The sequence below is a fragment of the Silene latifolia genome, chromosome 11 (assembly GCF_048544455.1).
Source record: "Silene latifolia isolate original U9 population chromosome 11, ASM4854445v1, whole genome shotgun sequence".
Taxonomy (NCBI): Eukaryota; Viridiplantae; Streptophyta; class Magnoliopsida; order Caryophyllales; family Caryophyllaceae; genus Silene; species Silene latifolia.
This window is the reverse complement of record NC_133536.1, coordinates 161,114,946-161,135,839: the sequence shown is the minus strand read 5'-3', so window position 1 is coordinate 161,135,839 and position 20,894 is coordinate 161,114,946. Positions and strand designations below refer to the sequence as shown.

At 38.2% G+C, this 20,894-nt stretch overlaps 1 protein-coding gene across 1 annotated transcript; it reads right to left on the bottom strand.

Moving 5' to 3' along the window:
* Positions 1-15,712: 15,712 nt before the first annotated feature.
* LOC141614246 (uncharacterized) lies at positions 15,713-16,243 on the bottom strand. The gene is made up of 2 exons (XM_074433005.1): positions 16,133-16,243; positions 15,713-16,051 (listed from the first exon to the last, which is right to left on the bottom strand). Exons 1-2 carry the CDS (start codon positions 16,241-16,243, stop codon positions 15,713-15,715), a joined length of 450 nt encoding a protein of 149 aa, XP_074289106.1.
* Between the last annotated feature and the right edge of the window lie 4,651 nt (positions 16,244-20,894).

Here is a 20,894-nt window from a genome sequence, read left to right as displayed (position 1 = left end):
TATTTAATTGATTCCCGAGTGTATTAAAATAATTAAAGACATATTTTGAGTCGGGTGTCGAGTTATTCAAATGATTGATTCGGGTTTTTATTAAATCACATAATTCGTTAATCCTTTAATTACCATTTTGGGTTTTAGTTCCGAGTTGTTAAGATAAAATAATAATTAATCATAATTAATTATCTTGAGTCGGGTTTAAAGGAAAGTTACTATATCGGGAAAGTTTCCATTTATTTTAGGAAGTCCTATCATTAATAACCCTCTATGTTGGGAACGGGAATAGTTAAGTAATTGTTATCATTATTTATCTTTCAGAGAAGGATTTTGAGATGGAATATTATTGGACATCTGTCCATTGGACTACTTAACTGCTTAATTGGATTTGTTGGCACTTTGAGGTAGGGAAATACACTTGTCCTATTATCGTCATTGTTGAATTGTGTTAACTTGATTCCTGGTTGTTGATTTACGTTATCATTTATATTCGGAAAGGTGATTGACTGATTTGATCGTATTGAGTATGATATCACAACATCGGGTAACGGGCATGACTTTATGATTTAATAGTTCAGTGATTTATATACATATTGCATTGCATTAATAACTGTTGAGTATTTCCTATGCATTGGAGTTGGAGGATGAGGTGGTGGTGACGATGTTGAGATACGATGTGATGTTATGATAAGGCCCAGGCGGGTTCTGCAGGACTTGCCCTGGTGTCCTCAGCTGTTGAGCTGGCAGATCGGCTTCGGTCGATATATAGTCTACCGGGGATCGGTATGGCTGGGTTGTCCGGGTTATGAGATGTGTGTGATGAGTTGAGATGGAGATGGAGGTGACGGAGTATCATGCATATCATATTTTATTGTTTTATTGTTTTCCCTACTCAACCTCGTGGTTGACCCTGTGTATTCGTGAACACCTGCGATGAACCGTTTTATGGGGAGCAGACTTGACAGGTTTAAGAGATAGGACGGGAGCTTGATGGGCGTGAGACACTGGATCAGACGACCTAGTAACTAGATCATCAACTAGAAGACTTCACTTTTATTTACGTAAGTTCTTGTAATTTAATTTGAAAAGAGAATTTGTAATAATTAAGTTAAATATTATATAAATTGCCTTGGAGTTTAATTTGTTATTCACTACCTCGGGAAACCGAGATGGTAACAGTCCGGTTTATGAGGGAATGTCTTGACGAGGACTTCTTTTATAAACCGGGGTGTTACAAAGTGGTATCAGAGCGAACGATCCTCAGGCCTAAATCAATGAACCCAATGAACATAGGATGTGTCTAATTAAAATGAACCCGGGATAGAACTGTTAGGAGCATACTACGGTAAGGTATGAGTTAGGAGCCCCCTCACACCGAACCTGTGGTCCTCTCAGTTGAACCGGAAACCATGAGTGTATACGAGAGAAAGGGTAGAATAGTGCTTGAGGTTGAACAGGAAATTCATCTATCGTTGCCTAAGTGTTAATTGATTGATACATTGGTTATTGCGCAGACAACGCTACGGTAAGTATTTTGTATGAATGATGTGTTGATAGTACTACTATATCTAGTAATATGCGGTTATGTGATCCCAAAGCCATGTTAGTATAGTCTTGTGATAGTAATAAGAAACACGATAGAATTCCATATCTTTAGTCATCACAATCGTGATTTAGATGTAATGAGTAGATCAAGATGCGAAGGGTATTTATGGGATAGATGTTTACGTAAGTACAGTGTTAGATTTAAGTCAGGATGGATTAGTATCGATAGTATAGTGGTAAGAATTGGGACATAGAAATGAATGACTTAGTGATAAAACTCGTTTTGGTTGATGTTACTCTTTAATTGACCTTACTGTCATTTCTTCTCTGTTTATTACCCATGGATGAAAATTTTATGAGAGATAGCCTCGTGAGTTAGTGTTCATTTGACGTCAGTTTCACGCTTATAGGATATACAGACTAGGAGTAATTAACATTTTAGTAAGTCGTGGTTAGGAAGTTTTCGTGCGGTGATGTTTGACCGATTTTGTAAAAAAATCCTCATTTAAATTGTATTAATAATTTTCGCATAATTCCAACTCCATCGATCATAAAATTCGCATATGTTTTCGAATTGATAAATCCCTAAAAATCTTGATGTCTCAATATTAAATAATAAATTTAGCAAACTGAGTTGTAAAATTCTTTAAAAATGGAATTCTTGTGCTTTAAACCTAATTCTTTTTCCCTGTGTTTTGAACTCACCGCGTTTTATAAAGGTAATATGAATCAAGTTTTAATCGAATAATTATTTATTCGTGATTTTTGGAAGGTACAACGTAAATCAAAACATTTAAAATGTGCATTCTATGTTAAGTTTTCAGACAGTTGTTTGATTGATTCATGAGTCTTAGTAATGTGAAATTATAATGTCCTTATACGACGATAGTAGCACGCATGTTCAGTAGTGAGGTATCTTAACAAGTGATAAAATTAAAACTTAGTTGATAACCTTGTTGGCATGATAGTATGAGTAAAATTGGATAGCTTAATTTGATTTAAATCGAGGGTGAAATATTCTATACGAGTCTAGATTGTTTGCATACGTTATATACATTTGGCATGTTGTAATATCTCGGATATGTTCATCATATTTGCATAGTGGTCCGATATATATAAAATATAAAACTATATTGTCATATCTTGGTAAAATTGATGGCGTTAAAAGTTGATTTGATTGTTCTAATATACTCGCATGAATATTATAATAATTATGTTTAAATGTTTACACATGGATGGTAGTAATGATTATGTCTAAATGTTCCCACATGTAGGATGTCATCTGAGTTTTAAAGACTTTCATGTGAGTTGTGTGCCTAAAGTTATACTTATTACTTTCAATGCATTAAATTATTTCAGTTAAACCTAAAACCTATAACATGAAAATAAACAGTGTTGTTAATTCTTAGTGGATGTGTTCATCATTGCATTGTCATAAAATACTAAAGGGATTCTTGCAATTGTAGGAGCATGATGTAAAGGAAACTGTTTGATATAATACGACATTTAGCATATCTATATTCTCGAGTCATCACTATCAATTATATTCTAATAAGGATTGGTTATGATAACTATGTTGGCAATATTATAAAGGGATAACCTTTTGATAATTCACATGATATGCATTGTTTTAAATAATAGTCGTTCATTAATAAAGATAGGACTGAAATAAACAAGATGAACCTGTAAATTACGATATATGAGTCGACACCTAAGCTTGTTTTGTTAAAGGAATTGAATTAAGTTTATTTGATTTCGAGTTTCGTAGTAAGCTGTAAATGGATTCTATGACGACCCTGTGACAAGATTATGTCGAGAAAGTATTCACCGTTCAGTAGGAAAGTAAAAGTTTTGAAAAATAAAGTCAAATTTTGCCGTGTGAGTATAAATTCGGAATGAGAATTCCAGCCAGTGTCTGGTTGTATGTGTCCATGATAATTGCTAGTCTGGAGGAATGAAACTAGAACGGAGTCATAAGTAGTGGGATAAATTAGTCATGTTGTTCGTTCATATAGCGAATTGGTGGGTTGTGGTTAAATACGAATGTCAAACCATGAAATGTAATGTGGTGATTTAAGTGAGTTGTGTGTCAACATCGTACGTTAATATTAGCATGACAGGTAACGAATATTTGTAAAATTGGTGTCGTTAAATACATTAATCTTGTATGTCATTGTGTTGGGTGCAGTTTAAATATATTCAATACCAAGAACGAAATTTTATGTTCAATATCGCTGTTTAATCGCTTGTTTGACTCGACCAATAAGTTTATAAAAATTTGCCAATCAATGTGCTTTCGTCATTTATGAATAAATACCAAACCCTTATGTTATGAGGATTAAAAATATTTCAAAGATGATAAGTACTGCGAAACTGGTTGTCTTCATTTTATTGATTCCGTGTCTTGACCTAAATCTGTACAATTAAGAAAAGGAAAGACAGATTGGACCTATTAGGTTATAAATTTTCATAAATCGATTTATCAAGTTTTGACCCTAATTCTTTTCTCATGTTGATTGATTCCCTATGTTTCTAAGGTATGAGATTACAATGATTAGTAAAATGAATAACTACTAATAATTTTACTGGTAACGGTAGCTTCCTTGAGAGAGTTGGTATATTGGTTGTCTTGGTAAGGATTAGTTAACTTGAACGTGAGTTGTGAATCTGTTATCCTTTTTCAGTTGTTAGCAGTAGTTTGAGAACCTTGTTATAATAATGAAGGTTACAAGGACGTAACCATGTTTTTAGTTGGGGAGGATTGTAAAATCTTGATGCTTAATTTGCACTTGTTTGTAGGTTATAGTGACCAAGTTGACGTTTAGTTGTGGGGTATCTATGCAAATGAGTCCTATATGTTTTGTTCCTACTTCGGTTAGTTGGTCGATGTGTAAAAGGAGAGTGTGATTAAACTACTGGTAATGCGTTATGAGTTAGCCTATGAGCTGAGTTATGGTTACGGGAGATACGTTTGCGGTCCAGTGCGACCATGGTTAATGAGTTTATGTTGAGTTTGAGATCGGAATTGAGATGGAAAGACGATGATGTTCTCAGGTGATTATTTAGTTGTTAAACATTTGTGTTCTCAGGTAGTTGTTAGTTATAGTTAGTTGGCTAAGTAATGATGAGTTAAACTTCGGGACGAAGTTTATTTTTAGGAGGGCAGAATGTAACATTTCGTATTTGTTATGTGTAATTGATGTGTCAAAAGGGTGTGTTAACCAAGTTAGAAATGCGTGACTTCCGTAGGTACGATATACAATACCATTTTGAGGTTTGGGTACGGGAGCGAACTTCGGGACGAAGTTCATTTTAAGGGGGGAAGACTGTAATACTCCGTATTTTATATAATAAATTAAATGGATATTAGTATATATTAATTATTATACAATTAATATTACTAATTAAGTCGGGTAAATTATTGAGTCGATAATTTCATTAAGTTATTTTATTTAACCCGCGTTATATCGATATAAGTTAATTGAGACGGTTTTATATGGAATTCGAAATGTGAGCTGACACATGTGAACTGGCCCAATAACTGTCCAGCCCAATTAAACACTAAGGCCCAATTAACCCTAATTAACACTAACCATAACCCTAAATCTAAACCAAAACCTAAACCTAATAGTGACCCCCTCCAACCCGCCTCCCTCTTCCCTCAGCCGCCTCCCTCCCTTCATCAGCCTCCACATCAAACCTCACGCATATAGAGAGAGAGATAGTGGCCGTGGGTGATTGAGGGCACTGCAAGGAAGAGCTAGGGAAGCTTGTCGACGTTCATAGGTGGCTATAGGTGGCCGTTGTGGTGGCGGAAAGGTAAGCGTTCACCTCCCTTCTCTGTTTTCATTTCGTCGTCGGGTTTTGGGAGGGTTGTTCGTGTCTTGGTGAGGTTCTTTGGTGGTTGGTGTCGGGGTAATGATAATGGGTGGTATAGGGCGAGTATAGTGGTGGTGGTTAGGGTGGTCATAGGTGGTTGTAGGGGCAGAGATTGGCGGCATCGACGGGGGTGGTAGAAACGGGTTATTACATTGGTTTTCGGGGAGTTTAGACAGTGGGTTTTGGGTGGCACCACCGTGGACTAGGGGAGGTCGAGACGGTGGTCTTTGTGGTGTCGGTGTTCGTGGGTTGACGGAGAGTAGGACGGTGGTTGTTTGGCAGGGGACACGTGTTGGGCTGCGGTGGTGGTAAAGGGAGAACAGGGGTGTTGGTGAGCCGTGGTGGTGAACCAGGCCAAATGGCGGCCTGGGTTTGACTCGCCGGGCAATCGACCCAGTGGGGGTGGCCGTTGGTGGTGGGGGCAGAGTGGGTGTGTGGGTCTGGCGGTTGACACGGCCACGTGGTGGCTGTGGTGGCGGGTGAGCGTGTGTGAAGGGACGGGGGTGATGACGGGTTATTCGAGTTGTTTTTGAAACGGGTTTTCATAGTTAATCGTTGTATTTCGTAATTGGTCGTACTCTTAATTAATTAATATAATTCCCGTGTCATTAAATAATTTATTTAATTGATTCCCGAGTGTATTAAAATAATTAAAGACATATTTTGAGTCGGGTGTCGAGTTATTCAAATGATTGATTCGGGTTTTTATTAAATCACATAATTCGTTAATCCTTTAATTACCATTTTGGGTTTTAGTTCCGAGTTGTTAAGATAAAATAATAATTAATCATAATTAATTATCTTGAGTCGGGTTTAAAGGAAAGTTACTATATCGGGAAAGTTTCCATTTATTTTAGGAAGTCCTATCATTAATAACCCTCTATGTTGGGAACGGGAATAGTTAAGTAATTGTTATCATTATTTATCTTTTGAGAACGATTTTGAGATGGAATATTATTGGACATCTGTCCATTGACCGCTTAATCGCTTAATTGGATTTCTTGGCACTTTGAGGTAGGGAAATACACTTGTCCTATTATCGTCATTGTTGAATTGTGTTAACTTGATTCCTGGTTGTTGATTTACGTTATCATTTATATTCGGAAAGGTGATTGACTGATTTGATCGTATTGAGTATGATATCACAACATCGGGTAACGGGCATGACTTTATGATTTATCAGTTCAGTGATTTATATACATATTACATTGCATTAATAACTGTTGAGTATTTCCTATGCATTGGAGTTGGAGGATGAGGTGGTGGTGACGATGTTGAGATACGATGTGATGTTATGATAAGGCCCAGGCGGGTTCTGCAGGACTTGCCCTGGTGTCCTCAGCTGTTGAGCTGGCAGATCGGCTTCGGTCGATATATAGTCTACTGGGGATCGGTATGGCTGGGTTGTCCGGGTTATGAGATGTGTGTGATGAGTTGAGATGGAGATGGAGGTGACGGAGTATCATGCATATCATATTTTATTGTTTTATTGTTTTCCCTACTCAACCTCGTGGTTGACCCTGTGTATTCGTGAACACCTGTGATGAACCGTTTTATGGGGAGCAGACTTGACAGGTTTAAGTGATAGGACGGGAGCTTGATGGGCGTGAGACACTGGATCAGACGACCTAGTAACTAGATCATCAACTAGAAGACTTCACTTTTATTTACGTCAGTTCTTGTAATTTAATTTGAAAAGAGAATTTGTAATAATTAAGTTAAATATTATATAAATTGCCTTGGAGTTTAATTTGTTATTCACTACCTCGGGAAACCGAGATGGTAACAGTCCGGTTTATGAGGGAATGTCTTGACGAGGACTTCTTTTATAAACCGGGGTGTTACAACAGTAGTCTGCCTGATGGGTACTCGATCGAGTACGTGTGGCACTCGATCGAGTAAGGGGCACTCGATCGAGTATGTCACTTACTCGATCGAGTAAGTGTGTTTTACGGTTTTGACGGGTTTTGTTAATAATGCGGGATTAGTATATAAAGTCTTTGTCATCTTTCTTAATCTCTTTTATCACTCAAAAAACCCCTTTTGAGAAGAAAAGAAGTTATGTAAGTGTGTTCCTCGCATTGTTATAAAATCCCCAAGGCTAGCAGTGTCGGATCATCTTGTTCTTTACGCCGTTGTGATCCTTGTGTCGAGGGTAAGCTTTTTATATAATTTTTATAATGTTTTGTTAAAGTTGGTTGAAACCCTAATTGGGTAATTTGGGGTTTTTGGGGAGTATTGTTGATGTTAGATTGTGATTGTATGATTGTATGTTTGATAGGAAGTAATTTCAGTGAAGGGCGATGTTGGTTAGCTGATTGTGACGATCTTGGTGATTGTTGTTCCAGGTAGGGTTTCCCTACTCAGTATTAGTTACATGATTGTGTGGTGATTTTTGTTGTGACTATTGGTTACGTATAATGTTGGTTGGTCTGGTTGTTGTTGCGAATATTGGTTACATATAATGTTGGTTGATCTGGTTGGTTGTGGATTTTCTACTGTTGATTGGTTTTATCTGTCTGTGATCTTCGGCGTGCTTCCCTGGCTGAGTGGAGTCACTTGCGGGAGTGGCTTCACGCCCTTGATTCGCCTTCTGTGGAACCCGCCACAGGAGGGATGTGGACATTAATGAACATGGGTTTATCGCTCGATGGAGAGGAGCGGGCCTTAGGTTGGAACGGCTGCGGTCTCCCACTGGAGGCGAGAAGTACCTGTTACGATGGGTACTCTAGCAGGGCTACACACTTTAGTGTGTAGTCAGTTATGTGGAGATTGAAGATGGAGACTGGGGATTTGTTTGAGCTGTTTGAGCTGATAGTGACATTGTTTCTTTGTGGCATTTGTTTTATGTAATAAATACTGACCCCGTTTAAATGTTTTAAAAACTGTGGTGATCCATTCGGGGGTGGTGAGTAGTTATTGAGCAGGTTTGAGACGATGCACATGGGATAGCTGGGATGAGTCATCACGTTGCAGTTTTAGAAGTCTTTCGCTGTGTCGAACATTTTGTAGTTGTTTAGAAGTTGACAGTTTTGAGAACCTTGTATCCCCTTTTAACAGTTTCTGGAGTTTGGCTTGTATCACTTAAACTTTATTATCATTTAAATACGTTTCGTTATTGTCTATTTGAGTATCATTGCCTCGGGTAACCGTGATGGTGACGTTCTCATACCTTAAGTGGTCCTGGTAAGGCACTTGGAGGATGGGGGTGTCACAAAGTGGTATCAGAGCGACAATCTTGAAACCTGTAACCAATGAACCTAATGAGCATAGGGAGTCAAATTAAAATGAACCCGGGTAGGAATTGTAGGAGCTAATGCAAAGACTTGGGAGACGTCCTAAAGTCGCGAATTCGCCCTACAATTTTGAACTGGTCATCATGGGATGTGAGTCGGGATCGCTATGTGTTTACCTTGTGTGCTATGTATTCATATAGTAACGAGTTGTATGAATCGGTGGATGCATGTATGTGGAGGATAGGAGATGTGTAGTGAAGGAAGATGATGATATGATTATATATGTTGTTGGTTGGATATATGAATGGCATGATGGATGATTTTTGATCTGGCATAATAAGGAACATGTGAATAGGAATGTTGTGTCGTATACGTATATTTTGTTTGCGTAAAGTCATATAATGAAGTTATATATTTGTTTACTGTTGTTTCATATGCACATGTTGGATGAATTAATTGGAAAAGATGGAGTGACAATTGCATGAGAATATGAATTTCGTAATTAAGAAAATGTTTACGTGATGAAGGGGAGTTGTAATAGAGTTGTATTAGTAACATGGGAATAGTATTTGTAATGTATAAATATGTGTTGTTTTACGAAAGGTTATAAAGTTAAAGCATGCGGGTAGTACCTGATTAATAAGTTGAATGTTACAGGAGCATGATAGATGTTATTGTTTGGTTTTGGTAGGTAGTAATATGTGGTTAAGGATGGTGGTTTTATAAGTATCGAATCGCTTTTGTTCACCTTGTTGATGTTTAAGTTGTTTGAAAGAGAAAATCAAATAGTTATGTTATCTGTTTATAGAGAGGTTGTCTTTAAACTGTTATAACTTGACATTCATAAATTATTTTGATGTGATTCTAATTGGAGGTGGTAGCTTGTTCTTTTACGATTCTAACGATAGTTCACACGCCCAAAATGACCAAGAAACGAGTGAGATATGACCGTTTTACGAAAATTAGACAGTTCTGAGAAATGCGTAGGTACTCGATCGATTGGCCCTCACTCGATCGAGTGCACCTCTTGTTACTCGATCGAGTAACCCTAACTCGATCGAGTAGCCCTGGTAATTTGTTGTACGTGCCTCTGACCTTCACCTACTCGATCGAGTAAGTCACTTACTCGATCGAGTGACCTGTACTCGATCTAGTGACCCCTGTTTCGGGTCATATGCTTATCTTTTGACTTCGTTGCCTATTATGTTTAATTCAAAGGTGTTCTTTTGCTTCTTTATGCATTGCTTTACATGTGTGTCGGTCTTGATGCGTAAGTTACCCAATCTTATGATGTAAGGAGTGGCACCTGTGGTGAGTATGAGTTCGGTGGGGAGGACATGAGTTATATGCGGTTGTGATAGGTAGTGGAAAAGAAAAGGAAGATTGGTAAGGCTTATTAAGGCATGGAGCATGTTTTGTGAGATGAGGTGAGTGATATGATTGTGTGTTGAGTAATGTAAAAGTAAGTGAATATGGGCAAGGGATGATGTGAGTCTAAGGAACATGAGAATGAAAAGATTGAAAGGAAGGATGTGAATAGTGGCAACTTGAGATGTGTAAAGAGTTATGGAGGGAGATGGTTAGGAATCATGTGGGTTAAGAATATATGTAGTGAAAGGTCGTTCTAGAGGGATTGAGAAGAGTGGTATATAGTGAACTCGATGGAGACATGTCGCGACGTGGATTGGCAGATAGTGAGTGAGTTTGGGAATTTGCATTATCAAGAGGTGAAACTAATGTGTGATTTCCTTGGGCAAGTAACGTTATGAAATGAGTTTTGGGATTCCAAAAAAAAAAATTGGCGATTGGAGATCAGTGTGAGTGATAGCATGAGGTGGTCTGGACTGATTGTTGATAAGTGTGAGTGATAACATGATAAGAGAAAATTTATAGTAAGAAAGAGTGAGATGATACTGATATGAAATAATGGGATTTGAGTTTTGGAGCAATGAGAAGGTAACCGGAGAACTAAAGAGTTAGGTATAAGGAATAAGGAGTTAAATCATTAATTGGTATTGTTGAGTGTAAAGAGATAAGAAGGATAAAAGTAAGCCGAGAAAGATGTAGAGCGGAGTTATGTAATATAGATGTCAGGAATCGTCCATATGTATGATACTATCATGAGGGTGTTAGTTAATGGTTATACAGGAGTTTCAGGACAATATGATTAGTCATGAGTTTCGGGGAATTAAGGAAAGTAAGAAGCCGGGTAAAGAATTTACGCGATATGAAATCTTGGTGGTGAGTTGGGTGACGATGCAATTAAGGATGGAATTGGGAATAGTGTTGAGGTAATTTTTGTTGATGGATTTGATGTTCGTTATTTGGAATGTTAACCAAAGATAGGAAAGAAACCGTGATGTTTAGAGATGGGTGTAAAAGGTTTGTTATACGAGCAGTGGGGGTATTGTGGTGTTGTCACTAGTGGTTAAGGGTGATGATAGATAAGAATGATAGCAATTCTGAAGAGGTTGATTTTGTAGAGGCCGGATTGATATGTACGTTTGGGAGGAAGTATAAGATGTGGTGATATGAGGCGAGTGCTAGTAGTTTAATATTAATGGTATGGTTATACTTGGCAGGAGGTGGTGGTATGCGAATGGGAGAATATGTTATGAGGAGCATACGAGTTAAGCTTGAGCGAGAGGTAACCTTTATCAAGTGGTTACTTACGTGATCAGGATTGACTAGTTGGATGTGATTATGGGTCTATGATGTGTATAAACGTTTGTGTGAGGTTCTGACCTCACGATAAGTTGTATGGTGTGATAGTCATAAAGTTGTTATCTAAATGTTCTGTAATATATGTTGGATACGGTAACCTAATGGAATGATGCTCAAAAGTGATAGTTTGGGTGATCTGGCATGGCTAGTTATACTTGTATGTGTATTCCTAATATATGTTTATTCCGTAAAAAGGTATGGTTGATATTCATGAGATTCTTGTCTGTTTATTCCGTATAATATGTTGTGTTATGATCTAGTAAAGCAGTTTTGAGTAAGTTTTCTTGTCCGAAAAGTTATACTGAGTCAGTGTTTATGGGAATTGTATGTGGTTGTGATGTCTATCTATATGGTTGTTGTGCCTCGGGTGGTGATCCGGGCACGGTACTTCGTGTTGTGATGCGGGTATTTTCGCACTGCCGTGCGGCTGTTGGTGGCGGTGTTGCGATGCCGTCACCGGTTGTGGTGGAGTAGGCAAGATGAATACGATTCGAGTTTTGAAAGTACATACCAGTTATACATAGATTTTTGTTTTGTTTGATGTTGCTTCCTGTGAGTTTCGGGTTGTACATATAGATGGTTGTTTTGTTTATTGATGTTTCTTACCAGTTTTAGTTTGGGAGTAAGGGTAGAGTATGATATGGAAGATAGTTGTGTATGTTTTCGTTGTTGTCATGGTATAGTGACATACTGTTGATGGGACACATTTGCGAGAGGTTGTTGGAGTACTTGTGATGTTCTTTTAGAGGAGGCGTTGGTTGACTTGGTAATGGCAAGTGATTCGTGGAACATGTGTTGTACAGATCTGAAAGCTGCAGGTGGTCCATAATATTTTGTTGAGACAGTGAGTATAGGGTATTGGACATTAGTATCATGGTAAGTTGTGGATGAGTTTGTGGTAATAAAAGGGAGAACTTGAAGACCTAGTGTGAGTGTGTGTAATAATTATGGATCGTGAGTTCTGAGTATGGAGATAGGTGCATGTATAGAGGACTATGTCGTTTTGGCGGTAGTAGGGAACAGTTGAAGTTTTGGTTAAGCTAAAGATTTTGTGGTATAGGTTAGGTGGTGTGCCGAGTGAATTGAGGTATGAGAACTTTTAAGTAAGAGAGCCTTAGATATAGGAATGGTGAGTGTTCAGATTATAGGCGGGTATCTTTGACATGCGATGGTGATGAGGATAATGAGAAGATATAGCTAAGGACTTAGTATTAGTGAGTTACGAGGACGTAACGTTTATCTTAAGAGGAGTAGGATGCTATAAAAGAGAGTTTGATGGTTGTGCATGTTGTAGTATAATTGTAAGTAGAGCGTTGATGTAGCATAAAGGATGGATTTGTATTGTGGTTGATATTGTTAAAAGGTCATGGCCGTGCTTGTAGTAGTTCGATGTTTAGGAATGGGAGAATACTTCGATAGTGTTGACAGTTGGATGATGATGTTTAGGAGTTCGAGAGTGTTGACAGTGGGATGGTGATGTTTATGAGTGTGAGTAAACTTCGAGGACGAAGTTCCTTTTAAGGGTGGTAGACTGTAACATTCCGTTTGATGTTATAAGTGTCTTGATATCGCATTTTCTAGTGGATAATATGTTATGGAGCTAGCAGCGTTTGTGGATAGTAGTTGGTAGTGTTTGGAGTTGGTGTCGAGAGAGACTATGACGTAGTAGATACGATATCGTGAGCCGTGTTATGGAGGTAGGCATAGCTGGTGGAGTTGGTGTTAAGAGTTCATGTGTTATAGGTTGGGGGTTTGTTTTGAGTTTGTAGTTGCGTTGTCGTGTCTTAATCGAGTTAGTATGTTTGTTTCTGTGTATGGGTTGAACTTCGGGGACGAAGTTCCTTTTAAGGAGGTAAGACTGTAATACTACGGTTTTCTATGTCTATGGGTACTCTATCGAGTGGGGCTTACTCTGTCGAGTAAGTATGTTTTTACGCAAAACAGTAGTCTGCCTGATGGGTACTCGATCGAGTACGTGTGGCACTCGATCGAGTAAGGGGCACTCGATTAAGTATGTCACTTACTCGATCGAGTAAGTGTGTTTTACGGCTGATTTTGACGGGTTTTGTTAATAATGCGGGATTAGTATATAAAGCTTCCGTCATCTTTCTTAATATCTTTTGTCATTCTAAAAACCCCTTTTGAGAAGAAAAGAATTTACGTAAGTGTGTTCCTCGCATTGTTAAAAAATCCCCAAGGCTAGGAGTGTCGGATCATCTCGTTCTTTACGCCGTTGTGATCCTTGTGTCGAGGGTAAGCTTTTTATATAATTTTTATAATGTTTTGTTAAAGTTGGTTGAAACCCTAATTGGGTAATTTGGGGGTTTTGGGGAGTATTGTTGATGTTATATTGTGATTGTATGATTGTATGTTTGATAGGAAGAAATTTTAGTGAAGGACGATTTTGGTTAGTTGATTGTGACGATCTTGGTGATTGCTGTTCCAGGTAGGGTTTCCCTTCTCAGTATTAGTTACATGATTGTGTGGTGATTGTTGTTGTGACTATTGGTTACGTATAATGTTGGTTGGTCTGGTGGTTGTTGTGACTATTGCTTACGTATAATGTTGGTTGATCTGGTTGGTTATGGATTTTCTACGGTTGATTGGTTTGTATCTATCTCTGATCTTCGGGGTGCGTCCCTGGCTGAGTGGAGTCACTTGCGGGAGTGGCTTCACGCCCTTGATTCGCCTTCTGTGGACCCCGCCACAGGAGGGATGTGCACATTAATGAACATGGGTTTATCGCTCGATGGAGATGAGCGGGGCTTAGGTGGGAATGACTGCGGTCCCCCACTGGCGGCGAGGAGTACCTGTTGCGTTGGGTACTCTGGCAAGGCTACACACTTTTGTGTGTAGTCAGATGTGTGGAGATTGGAGATGGAGACTGGGGATTTGTTTGAGCTGTTTGTGACATTATTTCTTTGTGGCATTTGTTTTATGTAATCAGTACTGACCTCGTTTAAATGTTTTAAAAACTGTGGTGATCCATTCGGGGGTGGTGAGCAGTTATTGAGCAGGTATGAGACGATGTGCATGGGATAGCTGGGATGAGTCATCACGTTGCAGTTTTAGAAGTCTTCTGCTGTGTCGAACATTTTGTAGTTGTTTAGAAGTTGACAGTTTTGAGAACCTTGCATCCCCTTTTAACAGTTTTTGGAGTTTGGCTTGTATCACTTAAACATTATTATCATTTAAATACGTTTCGTTATTGTCTATTTGAGTGTCATTGCCTCGGGTAACCGAGATGGTGACGTTCTCATACCTTAAGTGGTCCTGGTAAGGCACTTGGAGTATGGGGGTGTCACAATTGCTATAAGATATTTTCATATCTTATCAATTATATTAGATTTACCTTATTTACATAATCAAAATATTTAGTAGATTAAATTAAGAAGAGATAAGATTTGTTTCTTATGAAACAAACTATCATACCTCACGGCACACTTAGGCTTTTGACCAAAACCCTAGTGTCTCTCTTCTACTATATATACGCATGATGTTCATTGATCTAACAAGATTTTCGAAATATGAAAATTCCTTGCAAATAAATTGAGTTTAAATTCTAATCGAGTATTTTTATTGTTTTGAAATTGAAAATCTTTTAACAAAAAGTCGTGCTCCTTAATTTGCGTGTTATTTCCTTAGGTTACGTTATAAGATAATAGTACTTCATATTGTTTTTACTCGTTCAATTGTGTGAACACCTAGAGGAACAATCAAGTGCTTTCTTAGTAACTTAAGATAGTCAAAATCGAATATCTAGTGATATTCGAATCGAGTTATAGCTAGAGTTAGTTATACGAGTGGGTTAATAATTTTGTCATCCGGAGAAAGGTACTAAAGTTATTAATCGAGAATAGTGGACGTAGGCTTCGACGTGTGAAGCTGAACCACTTTAAATATCGTGTGTCCTTCCAATTTTCTTTATCGTTCATTTCATTACGTTTATAAATCGTTTAGTTAATTAACTTAAAGTTTAATCAATAAACTTTAAGTAATTAATTATTTAGATATAAAATAAAAAGTGGGCATAAGTTTTTAAATACTCAATTCCCCCCCCCCCCCCCCGCCCCCCTCTCGAGTATTTCAACTTGGATAGACTCTTCAGTCTTCCCTCCTTAAAAACGAACTTCGTCCTCGAAGTTCATACTCATACCTGCGTAAAGTATACACAAACCCCAACTATAGAACCAAAACACTACTAAAGATTCACAAAACCCCCCAAATACTACCGAAAACGCTGCCAAAACCGACCTCAAAATGTCCCAAAAACGTGCGCGATCATCTCTTACCACCTTAAAATAATAAGGTTACGACCCCGTAACCAAACATACCTAATCAAAGAGATGTGGATAACGCTCCTTCATTGCCTCTTCCAGCTCCCATGTGGCTTCTTCCACATTATGGTTAGACCATAACACTTTGAGTAACGTAGTCTCACCATTCCTTGTCTTACGTACCTTGCAACTCAAGATTTCCTTAGGCACTTCAACATAAATGAGTGCTTCATCTAGATCAATTATCTCTACCTCTAGTACGTGAGACGGGTCACTAATGTACTTCCAGAGTTGTGACACATGAAATACATTATCAACGAGATCCAAAGCTGGTGGCAAAGCTAGTCTATAAGCTATTTCACCCACTCTATCCAAAATCTCATAAGGGCCAATAAACTATTGGCTCAACTTAAATCGCTTTCCAAATCACATTACATCACGCATAAGTGACACCTTCAAAAGAACTTTGTCACCTACCTGAAACTCAATATGACGACGATGTAAATCTGCATAGCTCTTTTGTTGGTCTTGCGCTACTTTCATCTTTTTAGGAATCAAGAGAACTTTTTCAATCATGTCTTGTACCATCTACGGTCCTAAAACAACAGCTTCCAAGCTATCATCCCAACACACTAGACTCCTACACTTCCTCCCATATAAGGCCTCAAAGGTGTCATCCCAATACATGTATGATAGCTGTTTTAGCAAGATTTTAGACGGATGTATTGTCTTGTCAGGGTAACTTGACAGGACATGTCAGACCTTGTGTTCCCAAGTTCAGTGTGCCCTTCTTCATGGTGAGTGAGGGCAAACAAGAGTTCATTTGACCCAAGCTCATCAATAGCCATGTCAGCATGTAGCAGTGGAAGTGTGGGGTGAAAAGACCAGGACTCTCATCACTCACTGCATAAGTTTTAGAAATTGAGTGTGGCTTGATGTTGAAGATTAGATTGGATACTCTTGGATAAGGAAGGAAGTAATAATCCTCTCCTGACTCTCGTTTGACTGTGCTCCCATAGATTTCAGTAGTGAAGGGGAATACAGGCTGATTAATCTTTTTGGCTTGACACTCAAATAACAAGTGGTTTGGGTTTGTTTCTGTTGGACCCAGGTGAGGGAATTGGTCTTTGGACTCACAGTGGGTGGGAACAAAGCCTGTTTCAGACAATCTCAAGGGTTTAGGTATAGCAGTATGAGTCTCATCATCCCCTTCATGGTTAACACTCAAAGATTTATCCTCCATGAGGTTCAAATACCTTGGTATACAAGTATCATTCACACAGATTACCTCAACAGGTGAAAGAGTCATTTCCAAATCAATTTGCTCAATAGTTTCAGATTCTAATTTATGACAGGGTTTGACAATTTCAGGTTTTGACTATGTGTTTGCCTTAGACATAGGTTTAGGTTTCTCACATGACTTAGCAGTCTCATTGACACAAGAAGATTTCTGTTTTAAGGCATAGAAATCAGCTTTTAATTTGTCAAAAGTACAAGAAGGAGCATACTTTTCTTTCATGTAGGGTTCAACTTTATGACACGATTGCATCATACCCTTCCCTTTTATTCTCATTGAAAAATTTAGGGTGCTGTAACACAACAAGGAATCACCTTTCAAGCAGGAGAAAACCAACTCACATTTCTTTGAATAAGATAGGCATTGGCTCCTAAAACAACATTTGACCTTACACAACCGAGAAACAAAACTCCTACTATCTTGACCATCAAATGTAGGGAGTAGTAGGGCTTTACCTTTGGTATTAGGAAGAGGAAATGATCCCAGATCCTCATGCATAGCTCCATGTAGAGTTGGTGTTCCTTTGTTGTCCCTTTCAACCTTAGCTCCCCTTGTTAGAGTCTCTAACATCTTAATGACAGCTTCTAAGGACTTGGAATGAGAGCCAGGTTCATGAGGCTCTAACTTAGGACTTGTCACAGAAGGAACATATTGAATTTCTACTGATTTAACCATAGAGAAATCAGAATGCCCACAACTTTCACACAACAGATTTCTCAAGAAGCAAACCAAAGCTTTGATAACCTCTCTTCACTCATTGGGCTATTTTTGTATTTTTAATGTAGTTGGGATAATAAAATATCAACCAAAGCTTATCCTAAGACTAACACAAAGGTGGAATTGTGTTATAACCTGTCTCCGATATACCAATTTGCAGTGTAAACATCTAGGTCAGTTAATAATGCAAATGAACTAGGATTAAAAACTTGACTAACACGGTTCAATGCATTGAACTTCAAAAATTCAGATAAAATACCAAGTGACCTCCTAAATTCATGAAATTTTATGACAAGTTAGTTCAATGACTCAACTAACTCTGTGCAAATTTTCAGAACTTTCCAGGCAATCTAAGTATCTTTAATAACTCACTCTTCCAATTTGACAGACAAACTTTTAGAAATGGGTTCAATTGTGGAGAGTTGGACCTGAAAATGTAACAAGGATATAGTCACTTACTCCAATCCCACAGATTAACACAAGGAAGAAAGTTAATGATTTGGGACGACTCAAATTGAGGATTGCCATAGTCTAAGCACAGGTAATTCACAACTTAGATCAACAACAAAGATCAGACAACCCACAGTCAGTGCACATGATTGAATAAACTTTGCCACAGGTTATTGATCAACAACCATAGCCTAGCACAGGTTGTCACCAAGCCTGACTTACAACTACAGCAATTTTCACAAGTTGTTAAGATTTAATTTTTGAGAGAAATCTGAAATTTTTTTCATTCAACATAATCTGCTTTTTACAATGGTTAAAAGGCTCCTTATATAGAGCTCTACATCTAATCTTGACCCTTGAAACTAAAGCTAGCATCTAGGGCTTAAAAAGCATTACAAAAGAACTTAAGAAACTATAGCAAAGTCTCCTTATGAGGACGAACTCAACAGCATAAAACAGCCTACTGAAAATTTCAGAAAATTGAAAATTAAAGTAGCCTTGTCTATTTCCTGAAATGGCAATACAAATGCTGTCTTCTTGAGGACTGTGTGTGGCTCTCCTTGAGACTTACCTTTGAATTAATAAGGACCTTCAGGTCCCCCTCAATATCCTTATTTAGAGATTAGGACCCCAAATACATAAAGCAAGAAAATGGAATCAATAAAGCAAGAACAAGCTGTTTGCCCTTGGACTTTTCTGAATTTACGCATTTATTAAAGGACCTTCTAAGTTTAATTAGCGCAACTTCCCCTGGACTCCCTGGTAGCTCAGGCTCTTATTGATGAGGAAAATAAGCTGAATAAATAATTTGGATAGTGACCTTGAGAATTCAGACCAGCTCCTTTGATGAATTCAGAGACTGATCGATGTTGTCATGACATTCAGGATTCAGTCTTGTCTTCAAAAATTCGTATATGTTGATCCAGGTTAAAATAAATGGCTTTTGATGGCTTTAATGAAAGCTAAGGATGTTAGATTTCATTCCTAGAAGGAATTAGCCCTTGAAGTGGCTTAGAACTCGAGATATGATTTTCTGACTAAGAGCAAGCCAGAAACTGTAGATACCCAGTATCTGCACCTTCCAAAAACCACCCGATGATGATCGGACTATAACGTATTTTTGATATGCGTGCGTGAATTGGCTATACATGAGACGGTTTAATGCATTACTCGGATATGAAAAATAATTTCAAAAATGGTTTTCTAACTTCATTTGCATTAAAATAACACTATTTAGAGTTAAAACTGTCTTAGGACCCAAAACCGACTCAGAAACCCGCACCCGAGTCAATCTGAGTCAACCCGAGTCAACATGAGTCTCGAATATCAAAAATAATTCCGTGAATGTCCTTATCATGTCATTTCCTTTAAAAGGCCCCTAATTAGAGTCAAAACCGACACCGGGCCAAAAACCGACTCCAAATTCAAATCTCGACTCACACGGGTCAAACCCGAGTCAAGAACACAAAACACCTACCTCAAGTAACACCCAAAATCATCTTATTAGGTGCCCATAGTGTAACACGACATCCTATTTTATTACCACAACTCAAACCAACCAAACAATAGATAGAGCAAAGGCCACGTCCAAATTGAAAGGGACAGTACACCCCTTTCAATCACTAGGTGGCTCACGCCTCATTGGGCTATCTCTTTAGCCTCCAAGCAAACTCAATCGACCTATCACCCCACATTTCTCTATAAATACTGATGCGTGTCTTAAATATGATGTTTTACACCCCATTTTACACGCATTTCAAAGCTCATTTGTGTAGTTTATGCTACTATTTCCCCTATTTCCGTCTACTTTCGCGTTTTTGTACATTATTGCAGAAATGTGAAGAATCCAGCGGAAATCAAGCTAACTCCGTCCCCGATACCTTGCATTGCATTTGACGTGAAGTATTTACTCGAGGAATGAACTTGATGCGCATTTCGAGGCCTGAAAGATAATTTTATGAAGAATTTAGAAGCCGAGCACCAGCTATAGCAGTCGATCGACTGGTCTTCATGGTCGATCGACCAACGCACGACTTACAGGAGCTACTGTTCAGCATAGGCCAGTCGATCGACCGGCTGAAATGGTCGATCGACCACACCGTTAATCTGCGTGAATTAAGAGATCTAGAATTAGGAAGCCCATAGTAGTTAGGTTTTGGGAAATAAGAACTACGTTGTATTCTATATAACGTAACCTAGGTTTTCAGAATAAAAAAAGCTTTAATCCAGTTCTATCATCTAGTTCTTTACATACAATTCAATAATCATTAGTTTAGTTTGTTCTTTCATTAATAAAGTTTCTATTTGCATTCGGTTTTGATCTTCCCTTTACAATTCCTTCATACGGTACTTTTTCTGTTCTTAAATTCAGTTTTATTGCTTTCGTTCGTAGTATAGAATTCCTAGGTTAGATCTCCCGAAGCCAATTTATTGTTTTATGTTAATCGTTCGTTTAATTAATTTAATCATGAATTCGAATGTTTTAATTGTTAAGTTTATTGTTGTTATTATTTCCAGTATGAGTAGCTAAATCCCTCGTGCTAGGATGTAGGGAATCTGTAGCGTAGGCGGCATTAGAATAGTACGACCTAAATCGCGCCATGGTCGATCGACTGGGTTCCCTGGTCGATCGACTGGCCACGTGAGTTCAGCTTCGTTTTAATTAATTTAATTGCTATGTTTGACGAATCGAGTGCACGCGACTAGTTGAATGCCTAGGAATTGACCGACCCAATAAGAATCGAAAGATAGGGAAGGGAGATAGCCTACCTAATT